General features: G+C 36.3%; 3 protein-coding genes across 3 annotated transcripts in view; 2 read left to right on the forward strand and 1 right to left on the reverse strand.

The window, feature by feature from the left end:
* LOC109226915 (3-phosphoinositide-dependent protein kinase 2-like) overlaps positions 1 to 4447 on the forward strand; it is a 5726-nt gene extending 1279 nt beyond the window's left edge. The window contains exons 2-11 of the mRNA XM_019391832.1: positions 523 to 703; positions 814 to 866; positions 1104 to 1205; positions 1281 to 1389; positions 1475 to 1553; positions 1663 to 1828; positions 2986 to 3120; positions 3240 to 3406; positions 3773 to 3995; positions 4100 to 4447. Of these exons, the coding sequence (XP_019247377.1) occupies positions 523 to 703; positions 814 to 866; positions 1104 to 1205; positions 1281 to 1389; positions 1475 to 1553; positions 1663 to 1828; positions 2986 to 3120; positions 3240 to 3406; positions 3773 to 3995; positions 4100 to 4183 (1299 nt within the window). The 3' untranslated portion in view covers positions 4184 to 4447. The remainder of the gene's footprint in view (positions 1 to 522; positions 704 to 813; positions 867 to 1103; positions 1206 to 1280; positions 1390 to 1474; positions 1554 to 1662; positions 1829 to 2985; positions 3121 to 3239; positions 3407 to 3772; positions 3996 to 4099) is intronic.
* Positions 5394 to 8329, forward strand: LOC109226916 (tRNA (adenine(37)-N6)-methyltransferase). Its single transcript, XM_019391833.1, has 3 exons — positions 5394 to 5607; positions 6524 to 6817; positions 6944 to 8329. The coding sequence occupies exons 2-3, from the start codon at positions 6537 to 6539 to the stop codon at positions 7773 to 7775; spliced, it is 1113 nt and encodes a 370-aa protein (XP_019247378.1). The 5' UTR covers positions 5394 to 5607; positions 6524 to 6536; the 3' UTR covers positions 7776 to 8329.
* On the reverse strand, positions 9070 to 14178 carry LOC109226917 (ribosome-recycling factor). Its single transcript, XM_019391834.1, has 8 exons — positions 13750 to 14178; positions 12865 to 13017; positions 12662 to 12777; positions 12393 to 12484; positions 11921 to 11942; positions 11784 to 11852; positions 9596 to 9694; positions 9070 to 9489 (listed from the first exon to the last, which is right to left on the reverse strand). Exons 1-8 carry the CDS (start codon positions 13964 to 13966, stop codon positions 9409 to 9411), a joined length of 849 nt encoding a protein of 282 aa, XP_019247379.1. The 5' UTR covers positions 13967 to 14178; the 3' UTR covers positions 9070 to 9408.

The raw sequence follows: 14470 nt of genomic DNA on the forward strand, positions 1-14470 counted from the left end.
GTGCGGGGGGGGGAGGAGGTTTCTATTAAGCTAGTCCTATCATAAAAAGCCTCTGCACAAGCGAAAATGAGAAAAGAATGGTCATTGTCTTTGAGTTTGCAGAAATGTAGTTTCTAGGCCAAAGTGAAGAATATTATTTAGTGTAGTTTATATTTGAAGTTTTTTTCTGAATTTTCTGGTAAGAGGATGTTCATTTGAAGAGATTAATACTCATAAAAGAAATGTTTCATGGCATTAATGATGTTAGGAATGTTGAAAACTCATTCTTGTTTCATTTGCTTTTGGTGTAAATAGAAGATTCTCATTTTTGACACTGTCTTGGTGTGTTATTTATAGAATATATCTGATTTGTCAAAAAGAAGAAGAAAAAATTTAGTGTCATTACTTAAAGATCACAACACTCAAATTGAATTTTACCAAGTTGAGTTTAATTTGAATGGGAATTATGGTGTCAATGCTTAATTATCTGTATCAAGTTGAGTTTTACCATTTAATAGTTACTTACTTTCTATGATATATCAGGTTGTTAGAGCAAAAAAGAAAGATACCGGGAATGTTTATGCCTTGAAGATCATGGACAAAAAGTTCATCACTAAGGAAAATAAGACGGCTTATGTGAAACTAGAGCGTATTGTACTTGATCAGCTAGATCATCCTGGTGTTGTCCGACTATTCTTCACCTTTCAAGACACTTTTTCGCTGTGTGAGTAATTTATATATTCTTCATTATGAGTCTTTTTCCTCCATTTTGTCTGCGTTCTGGTGTTGAACTTTTGTTTGTCTAATTTAATTGTATTTGGCTGTATTCTGAAGACATGGCGCTCGAGTCTTGTGAAGGTGGAGAGCTTTTTGATCAAATAACAAGGGTAAGTAAATGAAGAACTTTGATGCATGTACTCTTTTTTGTTGTTATATGAAGTGCCACAAAAGAATGAACATCTTCACAAAAGTTTCCTGTACATTTGTGTTTTTTCCTGTCGAATATTGGTATTTTCGTGAATTTACTGAAAATGTTTCCGTCCTTTCTTCAAAGTAGTTCCCTTCTCCAAAGTTTGTGACTACTTGTCTGATGTACAGTGTGCGTTTAACTTTGGTGGGTGCAGAAAGGCCGTTTGTCTGAAGACGAGGCACGTTTTTATGCAGCTGAAGTTGTAGATGCTCTTGAATATATACACAGTATGGGATTGATTCATCGAGACATTAAGGTATTTTGACAAAGTGGACTGTTGCGTGAATAATATATGACGGGTGGGGGATTCTTACAGTTTGCTTATTGGCAGCCAGAGAACCTGCTTCTTAGTTCAGATGGACATATTAAAATTGCGGATTTTGGCAGCGTAAAGCCAATGCAGGATAGCAGAATAACAGTCCTTCCAAACGCGGCATCAGGTAAATATTGCTTTCTATGAGGACGCTCGTGAGGGTATGTTGCTGTCTTCCTCATTATTGAATTGGTTGTTTTTCTTTTATCCAGATGACAAAGCCTGTACTTTTGTGGGAACAGCTGCTTATGTCCCTCCTGAAGTTTTAAATTCTTCTCCTGCGACTTTTGGGTATGGATTTCAATGCTTCGGAAAAAGCCAAGTTTTTTCCCTTCTTTGTGTTGCATATGAATCCTATATGTCTAACATCATTATTCGTTTTCTGGACATATCGTACCAGAAATGATCTTTGGGCGCTTGGCTGCACGTTGTATCAAATGCTTTCGGGAACTTCTCCATTTAAAGATGCCAGTGAATGGCTCATCTTCCAAAGAATCATTGCCAGAGATATCAGATTTCCAAATTATTTTTCAAATGAAGCCAGAGATCTTATTGATCAGTTGCTGGTGAGCTATTATTTCATACTTAACCTTACTTCCATCCTGTGGTTCCTCTTTTTTCTTCCCCTATTACTTTACCTTTACTCCTTTTATGTCTTAATTCTTAAATCTTTTATGCTTCCCCATTTGACTGAACTTCATCTTTAAGTTTTATTGCTGAAGCTTTCAACTTATCTTTCTGCTTGAGATTATCTAACTATCACTTCATCACTTTAAACTGATTCTCAGGACTTTCAAGTTTGTTACTTAAACAGTGTAGCGTTTTTACTTTAAATTATATACGTGCTTGAAGTGAGGGATGACCAGTTTTGTTGGCGAAGTTATAATATTTCTGATCAAAAGTTATATCTAGTTTGTTCTTGGTAGTATAGAGCATATATTTGTCTATCGACCTATCTTTCTCTTCTGAATAAAACAGGGAATAATCCCTCCGAAGTGATGTTACTTGAATGTTTTTTGTGGTTTTGAGATGATACGAAGATGCAATTTTATACCTATTTATGATATGCATTGGATACCTTGCTAATGGAAATATCTCTTTTTTGTTGGGAGATATGAAAGCTAAGAGTTTTGTGGAGAACAAAGTTTTTGTTTTTATTTATATATCGTTATCAGGCTTCACTTAATTCCTTGTTAATAGGATATAGTTGTTCAATGCTGAAAATATTGAGGGGGCAGAAGCTTAGGATATTGAGTGCAGTTTTGCCAGATATAAAATTTTGGTCACTGCAGCTAGTGCTTTCCAGTTCTGAAAAAAAATCGCTTGTGTAATGTGGGTTAAAGAGGCAAGGAGGCATTTAAAGTAACATAAACTGAAAGAATTCTCCTTTTTCTTCCCCCTTACCCTTTGGTGGAAATTTTTTGGGGGAGTGCAGGGAGGGAAAGGAGCTTCTTACATATTTGTATATTTTAATGTTAAGTAGGGAGGAGGAGGTACTGTAATAAGAAGTCAATGCTTGATTCAAGGAGATGTAGTTGATATTTCGGGATCAGAACCTTTGTGCTAATGCTAGCGACTTGTCACAATGTCGTTTACGGGTTTCTATGAAGAATAAGGTTATAGAACTTCGAGCTAGGTGGAAAATGTCTGTGGTATGCTAGATACATTTTCGTATTGATCTTCTCTTTTCTGCCTGACTGGCTTAAATGCTCCAACGTCTCAGGATATTGATCCTAGCAGAAGGCCTGGTGCTGGACCTGATGGTTATGCTTCGCTGAAAAATCATCCTTTTTTTAATGGGATTGATTGGGAGAATTTAAGGTCACAAACTCCTCCAAAGCTTGCTATGGAGCCAAAAGTAAGTCATTCCCTCTTTATGTTTTGTCATTCAAGCCTCATTTTATTTTGTCCTGAGAGATATTTCTTTTCCGGTTAGACATTTATACAATTATTGAGGTGCTAGTTCGAATCATTTAGGCCCCGTCAACTCATAGCAGTGGCGACGAACAAGATCCTTCATGGAATCCATCGCACATTGGCGATGGTTCAGTTAGACCTAGCGATGGAAATGGCGGTGGTGCATCAACTTCTGAAACTGGTAGCATCACCAGGCTTGCATCGATCGACTCTTTCGATTCAAAATGGTAGGATCCTGAACTTCTGCTTACATACTTACATAATGAAAAACGCTCCAGAATATTTTGATGCAATTTTTATTTTAACCGGATGTGTGGGCCAGTTTGTGCGCACCTCGACTAATTCCACGGGATACCTACTCCCTCTTACCAGCAACAGGTGCTAGGTAACTCTGTCCACCAAGGCTTGGACAGATGGGAGTAAATCACCTAGTGTTTTGTCTCCGCTGGGATTTGAACCTGAGACCTGAGAAGCAATTATCTTGTTATTCTTTTTAATAGAGTTTCGTAAGTACATAAGGGCTGTATATTCTATCTCTCTTCCCTGTTCGTAACTAATTCGTGTTAATTTGTTTCTTGTGATGACATCAACAGGAAGCAGTTTTTGGAACCTGGTGAATCTGTTCTCATGATTTCCATGGTGAAAAAGATACAGAAACTTACAAACAAGAAAGTTCAGCTAATCCTAACAAATAAACCAAAGTTGATTTATGTAGATCCCTCAAAATTGGTGGTCAAAGGGAACATTATATGGTCCGACAATCCTAATGATCTTAGTATTCAAGTCACTAGCCCTTCACAGTTCAAGATTTGTACAGTTAAGTCCCTTTGCTTTTCATTGTATGTTGGTAGTGAAGCTGTTATTATTTTTTGCCAACTCATCTCGAGTTTAACTCTTTTGTTCATCTTGTGATGATACAGCCAAAGAAAGTTATGTCATTTGAGGATTCTAAACAACGAGCACAGCAGTGGAAAAAGGCGATTGAAGCTCTCCAGAACCGGTGATTCTGGTCTTTTTGTTTCGACTACACATTCTTTGCAAATGTAAGGGAATTGTAGAGCGTACGGGGAAAATCCAGAAACAGTTGGATCCTCCCAAAGAATTCTTATCAAAACACTAAATTTTACAGCTTTACTTCTTGTAGAAATTTTCACCACACTTTCCCTCAGATGAAGCTCACACATTTGTATTTTACAGACTTGTAAGGACAGAAGTTTTAATTGAAAGAACTTGGAGAGCTGATTTATCAGCTCTTTCGCTCTCTATTATTTTGATTAAGTGCCATTTATTTTCATTGTTCACTACCTCACAAGGTAGGGGCTATGTTCTGCGTACACAGACACTACCCTCCTAAGACCTCACTTGTGGGAATATACTGGATATATTGTTATATGTTATTTTCATTTTTCAAGCAGACTATGTTTGTGGAACTTGAGAATTATAAATATATACTCCTAACAAAGCAGAAGAAAGTCATGATTATGCTTAGACATTTTGATTTCTGATGATTATAGTTTTTAATGAATGTGATTGTAGGGCCAAGTTTTGAAGTTACTGATGAGGACCTGGTATATGTTGGTTGGCCTTATAAATTAAATCAAGTTACACTCCCGTCACACACCATCTTTTTTTCTTTTTCAAAAGATATCATATATTACTTCAGTAAGGTCAAGATATGTCTCTCCTTGTATAGTGTGTACACCTGCATCAACAAATATAAGATATGCATTATATCCAAACAAGGCTTTTGACACAATTTCCATGTATAAAGCACCAAGAGTTGTAGCCTTCCAAATTTACAACTTTTTTTGCCATTGCAAGTCTAGCATTCCATGCTTACACACAAGGGCGGAGCTAGAATACATGTTACTGATTCAGCCGAAACGGTTATGTAGAGTGGCAGTAAGGGTGATTTATCCATCAACTTTTCCACTATCACCTCAAAAAAACCAAACTCTGACTTATCTGTCAACTTTTCCACTATCACCTCGAAATAAACAAACTCTGCCTTACGTAAAGTTGCCAGAGTACGATTAACCTCTGGATTTGAAATCACGCTTATATACCTGGTATTGGCATAATCTACCAGTAGCTTTAATGTAAACTCTATATTTGTCTTTAAGATTTTTGTTGAATATGTACAAATTATTAATTTAAAACTTAATAATTTAAATGAGTAGAGTTCGAACCCATAAACTCAAGAGTTAACAAAACACATCCCTTAACTAATCCAAAAGTTGCAACAATCATCCTTCCGTTTAGTATCCATATTCTGATTCCCGTGCCTCCCTGTCTTCAACCTTCAGCGAAAAGGCTTAAAAAAAAGCTGAACTTTTCTTTCATTTTGAACTCCAACTCTTTTACGCCATTAAAACTGGAAGAGCTACAATTTGCCTTACTACACTGTAATTGCGCTTCATGAAACAAGGTAAAAGTCAAGTCCATAATCTTTCTCGTCTTTCTTGTTCCAGCAGTGTTTTAATTGGCTAATGTAGTTGACGAAAAGGATTATTCTTCATTTCTTCATCTTGAAAGAGACTATTGTATAACCATTCAATAATTAAGATCTGCTTAGTCAGTCCTTTGTCAAAAAAAAGAAAAAAAAAAGTGCTAAGTCAGTGTTGAGATGACCCTTACCTGTTTGCTAAAATTCCTGAAAGAGATTGAATTTATGTTAAGTGTAAATTTCAAGTCCCATTATTCAGTTAGCTAAATTTAGCATCTTTTATTTCGTTTATGTAGTAGGCTGCTGGGTGTATGAATTAGCTCAAAAGAGCCTCCATCTTATCAGGAAAACTCTCCATTGATAAAAATACCCATATAGTTGAAGTACCGCAGAAAGTAATGCGAAATTCACTGAGTTGTTCCATGATAAGTCATCACCCACCTGTGGTGATTAAAATCTCTACTTTTGACCAGGAGATTTAGGGGGGAAGTCACGTGTTTCGGTTTAGGAGAATAACCTGCTATAATCTCTTCTTCCTCTAACTTGCTCTAGATTATTCTATGAAGTTCAGAATGAAAGAAAGTTTAGTTTTTGAAGCCTTAGTTTCGATGAAGCTGGAACATAATCGGGCGGGAGGGATAGAATTGAGAGATTTAGGGGGGGGGGGGGTTCATGTGTTTTAGTTTATGCAGTTAGTTTCTTGACAAAAACTAAATGGAAGGATGGTTGTTGCAACTTCTGGATTAGTTAAGGGATGTATCTTAGGTTTGGACCATAGTTCAGAGATGTTTTTAGCCAAAAACTCATAAAATTATTAAACTTGTAACTTCATTTTATTTATCTCTAAATTCCCAAATGAGGAAGATCATTAATATTTATTGATCGTCTTTCGTTCTAGGTCATTAATTTTCATGGCGGCGACCAAATTGCTAACAGTCTCCATAGTATTCGCGGCGCTTTCTACATTAGCAGCAGCCATAGGTGTTGGATTTTGGAGAAGAAAGACAAGAGCTGATGAGGAGAAAATCCGAGAGTTGGAAATATCTTTGAAGGCTGCATTGCAAAAATGCGGTGCTGAGAGGCAAGGCCGCATTAGAGCTCAACAGGCATTGAGGAAAGCCAACTCAAATAATTCTAATAATTCATATCCTTTGGCACCTATTGCAATCACTCGGTCATGCTTCTCCACAAGGTACATTTTCTTGTTTTAATTTTTTTCCTAAAAAGTCAACTGCATTAACATTGTGTTTTATTGTAGGGTTTCTTAATATTGATGGTACTGTAAATAATATTGTGTGGCATTAATATTTTTCATTAGGAATGGGACTCCAAGGCAACCTTTGATTGTACCTCTCGCTAGAGCATGTTTAGTATTTGATCCAACTCGAGTTCCACCTGCATCTCTTGAGGGTCTTGAAGGCTATTCTCACTGTTGGATAATCTATGTCTTTCATCTAAATACGGATCTTGACAAGTTATGGAAGCATCCATCTCAATCTAAGTTCAAGGCAAAGGTAAGAGTACCAAGGCTGAAAGGAGAAAGGATGGGAGTCTTTGCGACAAGATCTCCCCATCGTCCATGCCCTATAGGCCTCACTGTTGCAAAGGTTGATGTTGTGGATGGCAATAAAGTTTTCATTTCTGGTGTTGATTTAGTTGATGGAACTCCAGTTCTTGATATTAAGCCATATCTTCCATATTGTGATAGTATCCCTGGAGCAATGGTCCCCGATTGGGTAAAGGTGGATAATATGTTAGCTGTAGCATCTGTTAACTTCTCTCACGACTTCTCCGCCTCTCTTGACCATTGTTGGTCAAGAATAACAGAGAAGAAGAAGAAGATATCACTTTATACTTCTCCTACTGAATTTCAAAACTTGATTCAACAAGTGCTGTCATGGGACATTCGATCAGTATCTCAGAGAATTCGGCCTCATAAGACTGAAAATAGCAGCATGATCTCTCAGAATTCAGACTGCCAGGATAATGTAACGCTTAAAGATGATGACAGTCAAGAGGCACTTCATTTTCCTAATGATATTGTTTACCACCTTATTTTGGAAGGCCTTGACATCTCCTACAAAATTAACTATGACGGCAATGTTCATGTTGAAAAGATTGACCTTGCATTCCAATCTGAAGAAACTTGAAGAGACTTTAAGCAATTTCATGACAAGAGAAAGCATGTTGGTTTGTCTTACCGCATTATCAGCTAGTTAAAATCTTCATGTTGTACTTTTATCCACTGCAACATGAATCATGTTGGTACGGCTGATCCAAACCAACCCTTTTTGGAGTTTTACCATCCTGGCTTCTGCATATTCGTTGATATTTGATCAGGGTAGTATTTACTGCACTCTAGCATCAAAGAATCATACATATCAACTAACTGCAGAGATGAGTGAAGAATCTGTAATGTGCCCAAGGTAGAAGAGTTGAAGTACAATTGTTACCTTATCTTCCATTTATCGAAGTGATATCTTATAGAGTTACAGAATCTACAGTTTTATCCTTTTCCTAGAGCTGGCAATTAGATCCTCAATTCGGCAGTGGTGAAGTGTAAAATTGCTTATATTCACCTAGATTATGTTTCTAGCCGACTTTAACAGATGATTAAATTTTATTTGGTATGATTCTGCTCTGTGCAAATTGCTTTATATTTTGGTTGTATATAATTATTCTTGTAAGAAGGGAAAGAGAAGAAATGGTTTTTGAATTTAAAAAAAGATTGCATTCAACCCTCGTCTCAAAATGAAATGACATATGATCTTGGACGTAAACAGCTAAAACCGACAGCATAGGTTATAAGAAATACAATATTTTCTTACAAGAATAATTATATATGAGTTTTTATTTCAACATCTTGGATGTCAAGTTTATATGACGTTTCTGGAGTTTAAGTCGTTCGCTCTATCTGTGTGCATTTATTTTGTGATCATACATCAAAGTATTCTTATCAACACTACTCAATTTACAGCTTTACTTCAAGTAGAAATTTTCACCACTCTTATTTTCCTTGGATGAAGCTCTCAACTCTTGCGCAATCATATTTGTACGTTACATTCTTGTAAAGGCAAAAGTTTTTAATTGAAATAACTTGGCGAGCTGAATTATCAGCTGTTTTGTTTGGTATCTGACCTAGGAGTTTTTGCTCCCTACTATTTCATAAAGTGCCGTCTATTAAAAGTTCAAGCAGACAATGTTTGTGGAACTTAAGAATCATAAATATATACCAAACCAGAAGAAAGTTATGATTGTGCTTAAACATTTCAATTTCTGATGATTGTAGTTCTTAATCAATGTGATTGAATTAGTTGATTATCTCATGCTTTCGAGTTTCTGAGGATCTGACAGATGTTGGTTAATTTGTTTGCCTTAAAAATTAATTCAAATTACAACTCAGTCACTCACCATCTAACAATTTAATATAACAAAAGCATAGTATAAAATTTATTAAACTTCCAACTTTATTTCATCTCTAAATGTCAAATGAGGTCATTAATTTATGCTCGTCTTTCGTTCTAGCTTACATTCAACACATGTCACAGAATGCTAAGATATATGATTTTGGACGTAAACCAATAAAACCCAACAAGTCAACAACATAGCTTGGAAAAGAAATACAATATTTCCCTTCGATTATCTGCATAATCACTCGAACATATCTTGTGTCTTTTTCTGACTTTGCGCGCAAGAATTCTGGAGCTTAAGTAGTTCCCTCAACAGCCTCAGCCAAAAATTGAATCTCTAAATGAGCCTCTGCTAAAACAAAAACTTGCTTTTTCAGCTGCTAGTTATTTCCTTTTCCTTTGACTTGCACATATCTTCTGCCGACTTAATAAACTTTTTAGTCAAGTCATCAATCTGAAAGAATACATTGCAACACCAAATAAACCCGCTTATAAAGAATAGAATATATATTACTCAGCAGCACATAGCAATTTCCTCAACAAACAAGTAAATAACTTACTTCCTTCTCCAATCTTTTCGCATCATCTTCCGAGAAAGCAGAAGCTGCCTTGTCTTTGTCTTTCTTTTTGGGCAAAGATTTCTTAATAGTGTCCAAAGCCTGATATAAAAAATATCTCTTTTAAGAAAGGGACTAACATCTTGTAGTATCAACTAGGCGAGATTTCTTTTGTCACATAAGTCCTTGGATTTAATATCAATGCAAAAACTACATGCATATAACTGTTTTCATCAGCTCAACATCTTTTCTCCCCATGTTCATCACTTCCATTTTGTTGGGGTTGTGGAGATTGAGTTCACCAATAAATCTAAAGCGATATCACAGGCCATGCTGCTGTCTCGCAATGCGAGAATAGAATATAAACACTGGACCTCACAAAGGACAGGAGACAAATAGGTGATGGACCAGATCTTCTTCAGTACAGCCCACATCATGTGAGGAGAGTATTGTGGACATCACCAGGGGAGAAGAATCCAATTACCATGTGTAACATATGGCATAAACACACACACAAACACAACAATTGCACAAAGACACTCCCCCAACTCTAAACAAGAAATTAAATAGTCAACTATGTGGGAAAAATAAATAGTCAACTATGTGGAGAGCTCCATTAATTTACAAAAACAGGACAGCCCTGAAAATTACAGCAACCTCTTTTAAGTGGCCAAACTGAATTGAAGGTTAATGAATTGAGTAATTATTCTTTTAGCGTCCCCTAGTTTGAACTTCCCAGTTTTTCCTCTCTTAGATACTTTATTTTTTCTCTCTCTTAGGCTGATATCCTTTCTCTTATTCCTCTAAAGAACCTTTTCATACACACAGCTGCAACTAAATACTACCAGAATTTGAGTGCACACACTATAACCCATCTAACGCACTATATTTTTTAGCCATTTAGTTTCTGATCTCTCCGCACCCAATCACTTCAACATACGCAAAACAGAAAGTCAATCTTCTATACAACTGCAGCACTCATATCTTTGCTACCCAGCAATAACCAAAGTTCAACCACCTCCAGCTTCGTTTGGATATTCCAGATGCACAACCATCATGCATAAACTTTTCTTTGACTCCCATTCCATCTATTTCCTACAGCTCATAGTTGTATATATATTATGATAAGAGAACACCAATTGTTGGTCCTTGCAACTTAATCTTTTTTTTTTGGGTGATGAGTAAGAAAATCCAATGGTTGGATCTAGTTCTTCTCCTTCTCAAAAAAAAGTCCCGAGTGTTGGTTCCCTATCATTTGTCAATTTTGATTCTTTTTGGATCAGTAAGAGAAATCCAATTATTGGCTCCTTATTACTTACTACCAATTTAGTGGATCTTTAGAGACAGCTATTACTACAACTACACCTCAATCAAAAACAAGTTGGAGTTCGCTATATGAATCACCAATATCCATTTCGTCCAATTTGGACCGTTTACGCTCGTGGAAGACAAAGGACACAAAAAATTAAAGTGTGCAACATGTCCCTCTATTCGAAGATTATTACTACTGAACTAAATTCTTATCATGTATCAAGCACTTCAGTAATAGCCAAATGCAATTGTCTAGTGTTTACTGTAAGTCTGTACTACACCTTTCGAACAAACAAACTCGCAATGAATTTGGTGCAGATCATGAGTAGCTAGGGCCTGACTCTCTTCACAGCTTTTACTGAACTTGAGCTGGCTTGAACCATATTCTGGTCAATCTCAATCAGTAAGAAGCCCATTCCTATTGACTTCAGATAATATACGTGCAACTACTTTCGATCATCACATCATATGTTGGTTTTCGACAACACTATTACCCCTAAAACCCTTAAAACATATTTACCAATTCTCTCTCCTTTGCCCTCCTTAGGTATCTTCAGTTATTTTATCCTTCGAATGACACGGGTGTGATCCCATCCATTGCCCAATCATCTTCTCCTTTCTTCCGGTGCTGCTCAATTTCTAGTGTCTCTTGTTCCCTTATTCCTTACATTTTGGGCTTTTATGTTTCAATAGGATGAAATGGGTATTTTACTTCCATTGTTAGGGTACCCTTCTTTTTTTGGTTTATGGCCTTGCTTATGGATGTAAAAAGGGAAGGAGAATATTAAACAAAGAAAAGAAGTGGAAAAGGAGAACTTGCCAAAAAAGAAAGGAAGAGGAAACAGAGAAAGTAAAAAAGGGTGTACGGTCAATGGTGTACCTTCTGCCGGGCTCGTCTTACACTTTGCTTAACATCTTCAGATGATTTCGCAACCACCTTGCATACAGCCTGGTAAAGAGGATGATATTATGAGCTGTAGAAACATATAAAAAGAACTAAAATTTGACAAGGATCACCTGCACATGCTCCTTAGTCAACCTGCTTGTTGCACGGATTGCCAAGAAAAGAAGAGAGGGTGAGTTAAAAAGCACTGGAAATCTAAGAGGACATAAAGTGTCCATTGCAAATCATATATCCCAAAAATGTTGCTGATACAAAGAGCAAAGAAGCATTTGCCTGAAGTAGTTATATTCCCTAGCAAGAATGTCAGTCTTGAAAAGTGTAATAGCGATGTCTTGTCTACATCAACAAAATTAATTCAAGCCATTCTACATGTAAATACTGGCAACATGAAAGTTATAGTAAGAGTAAGATCCGTCCATTTTATAAATTGTGAGGTTCCAAATCTCTCTTCCTAAAAGAAAAAAAAAAGACTATCAAGTCCAGAATAAACCAAGTTTTTACTTCGATTTTCAACATTTTACCCTAACTAATAGGTGGAAGCCAGAAACAGAAGAGACTAAATTACTCTTTCAGACGGATACTTACGGAGGAATTGGCACAATTAACCTCTGGTTGTCCACTTGAGGATTTAACCCCAATGGAGATGAAACAATGGCTTTGTCCAATTCTTTGACGGTCTGCACAAAAGAGTTGATCATGGTTCATGTTTATCTAAAATATGGTTCAGTTTGCAACCTCAATGCAATCAGAATAAATTTACATCAGAATGGCTCCATAAATCAAGCTTTGATTATGTATGGAACAAATATAGAAATCTAGACAGTATATGGATATGAGTTTGCATAAAATATTACATTTGGATCATACGGAGTCACCGACAAGGTTTTTGGGTCAAGCACTGAAATGACAGCCATCCTGCAAAGAGGTGTCTTAACACCTCCTGATTCAACAATGATATGATCGAGTATCCCTGTGTTTCCAATAAACTAAACAAGTGAGTCCAAATCCTAGACCAAACAAGGTATGTTGTTTTACAACAGAAATTGAGTTCATGTACCAGCCGATGCTCTTCCGGTACGCAGCTTGGCCAATTCTCGTGACAATGCATCAATTGCTGCCTCCATTTGTGAGACTGCAGCAGCTTTGATGCTAGGACCTATATTTACAGCAGCCGCTGGATTTCCATAATCATAGTCATCTACCTCCTCCCCTAAAAATTTGTCGTGGAGGACAAGAGATTGCAAGAGTCAGAAACTTCAAAGATAAAACTATCACGTCAAAACAAGAAACTTAAAGATACCAAGTTTTGTGTTTGTATTGAACAAACTCTAGAAACCTTTTATCTCGAATGATCAACCGATGCTCTTCAATAAGCAAGAGTTTCTTTTTTGTTGGTGAAATTAATTCATTGATGTGAACAACAAACAAATTTAAAGGAGAGAAAGCTCATACTCTCATTGTCCCAATTTATGTGGTAAAGTTTACTTTTTAGTGTGTCTCAAAAAGAATGACGCATTTTTATTTTTAAAAAATAATTTAACTTAAAGTTTCTACTTTACCCTTAATGAGAATGATTTTAATAGTCACGCAAATGCCTATGACTTGTTTTAGATAACAAGTTTCAAGAATCTTTCTTTCTTTCTTAAACTCCGTGTCCAGTCAAATAAGGCCACATAAAATGGGACGGAGGGAGTACATGATATCAATGGGAGTTAAACCTGTGCCCAGCCATCTGAGTAACTGTATTGTAACATATTTTCATATATAAACAAACTTGTTAAACCTTTCATCAATAGGTCACAGACAACTATAGAGCTCTAATTTAGTGAACAATTAGCATATTGCGCTAGAAATGTAAACACATTCAACAACAAAGAGAATATGCGCTAAATATTACTAGTAAATTTTGAGGAACAACAAAAAAGGGATATAGAATCATTACTAGCTTGCCTCCTTCCTTTAGCAAAACCCCTGCGGCTTTCAAGTAGATAGTTGGTTTGCAAAGAACAGGGGATTGTTTCAGTAGTGGCAGAGTGGGGAAATGGACTAGAATTTGAGCCAACCAAAGAGCAGAAACGATCTGCGGTGAAGTTTGTGGCCCGTAATGCACCGGAAATGCTACGGTAAGATGCTAATGCTCGTCTGATTGAGATCGCCATTGCTTTTACCCTCAGAAATTGCAAAATTTCATTTACTTTTCTCTTTTTCTCTGTGCGATTGGTGGTTTATAGGGTTTTACAAAACCTTCCTTCTAAGTGTGTGAACCGGGGAAGCGTCATTCGATTTAATCGACAATCGACCGAACCGGAGTTCCGGTTATCGGTTCAGCTTCCGAATCGGTTTTGGTTGTTTCAGAAAACCGAACTACTACTACTCCCTCCTCCTAATTCTACTATACTATATAGTTTGACTCGAGATATAGTTAAAGAAAGAAATAATTTTTTTTAATTTATGGTTATAAATAAGATGATATGTACAAATTAAATTGTAAGTAAATATAGAAACAATATGATTCCCTTTTTAACCGATTGATTAGGAAATGTATAGTAAAATGAAACCGATGAAGTAAATTTTATTTAAAAAAAATTGTAATACTAAGCTTAACTAGTTAAAATTTGATTGTCCCTGATTTCAATTAATTTGTTGTGTACAAGTAAATTTAG

This window comes from Nicotiana attenuata, chromosome 6 (assembly GCF_001879085.1).
Source record: "Nicotiana attenuata strain UT chromosome 6, NIATTr2, whole genome shotgun sequence".
NCBI classification, from domain to species: domain Eukaryota; kingdom Viridiplantae; phylum Streptophyta; class Magnoliopsida; order Solanales; family Solanaceae; genus Nicotiana; species Nicotiana attenuata.

Coding starts and splice junctions, on each gene's coding strand:
- LOC109226916 (XM_019391833.1), top strand. CDS start 6,537: ATGGCGGCGACCAAATTGCTAACAGTCTCCATAGTATTCGCGGCGCTT. Junction 6,818..6,943: donor CGGTCATGCTTCTCCACAAG/GTACATTTTCTT, acceptor ATTTTTCATTAG/GAATGGGACTCCAAGGCAAC.
- LOC109226917 (XM_019391834.1), bottom strand. CDS start 13,966: ATGGCGATCTCAATCAGACGAGCATTAGCATCTTACCGTAGCATTTCC. Junction 12,485..12,661: donor TGACTCCGTATGATCCAAAT/GTAATATTTTAT, acceptor TCTTTTGTGCAG/ACCGTCAAAGAATTGGACAA. Junction 9,695..11,783: donor TAAGACGAGCCCGGCAGAAG/GTACACCATTGA, acceptor TTTTTATATCAG/GCTTTGGACACTATTAAGAA.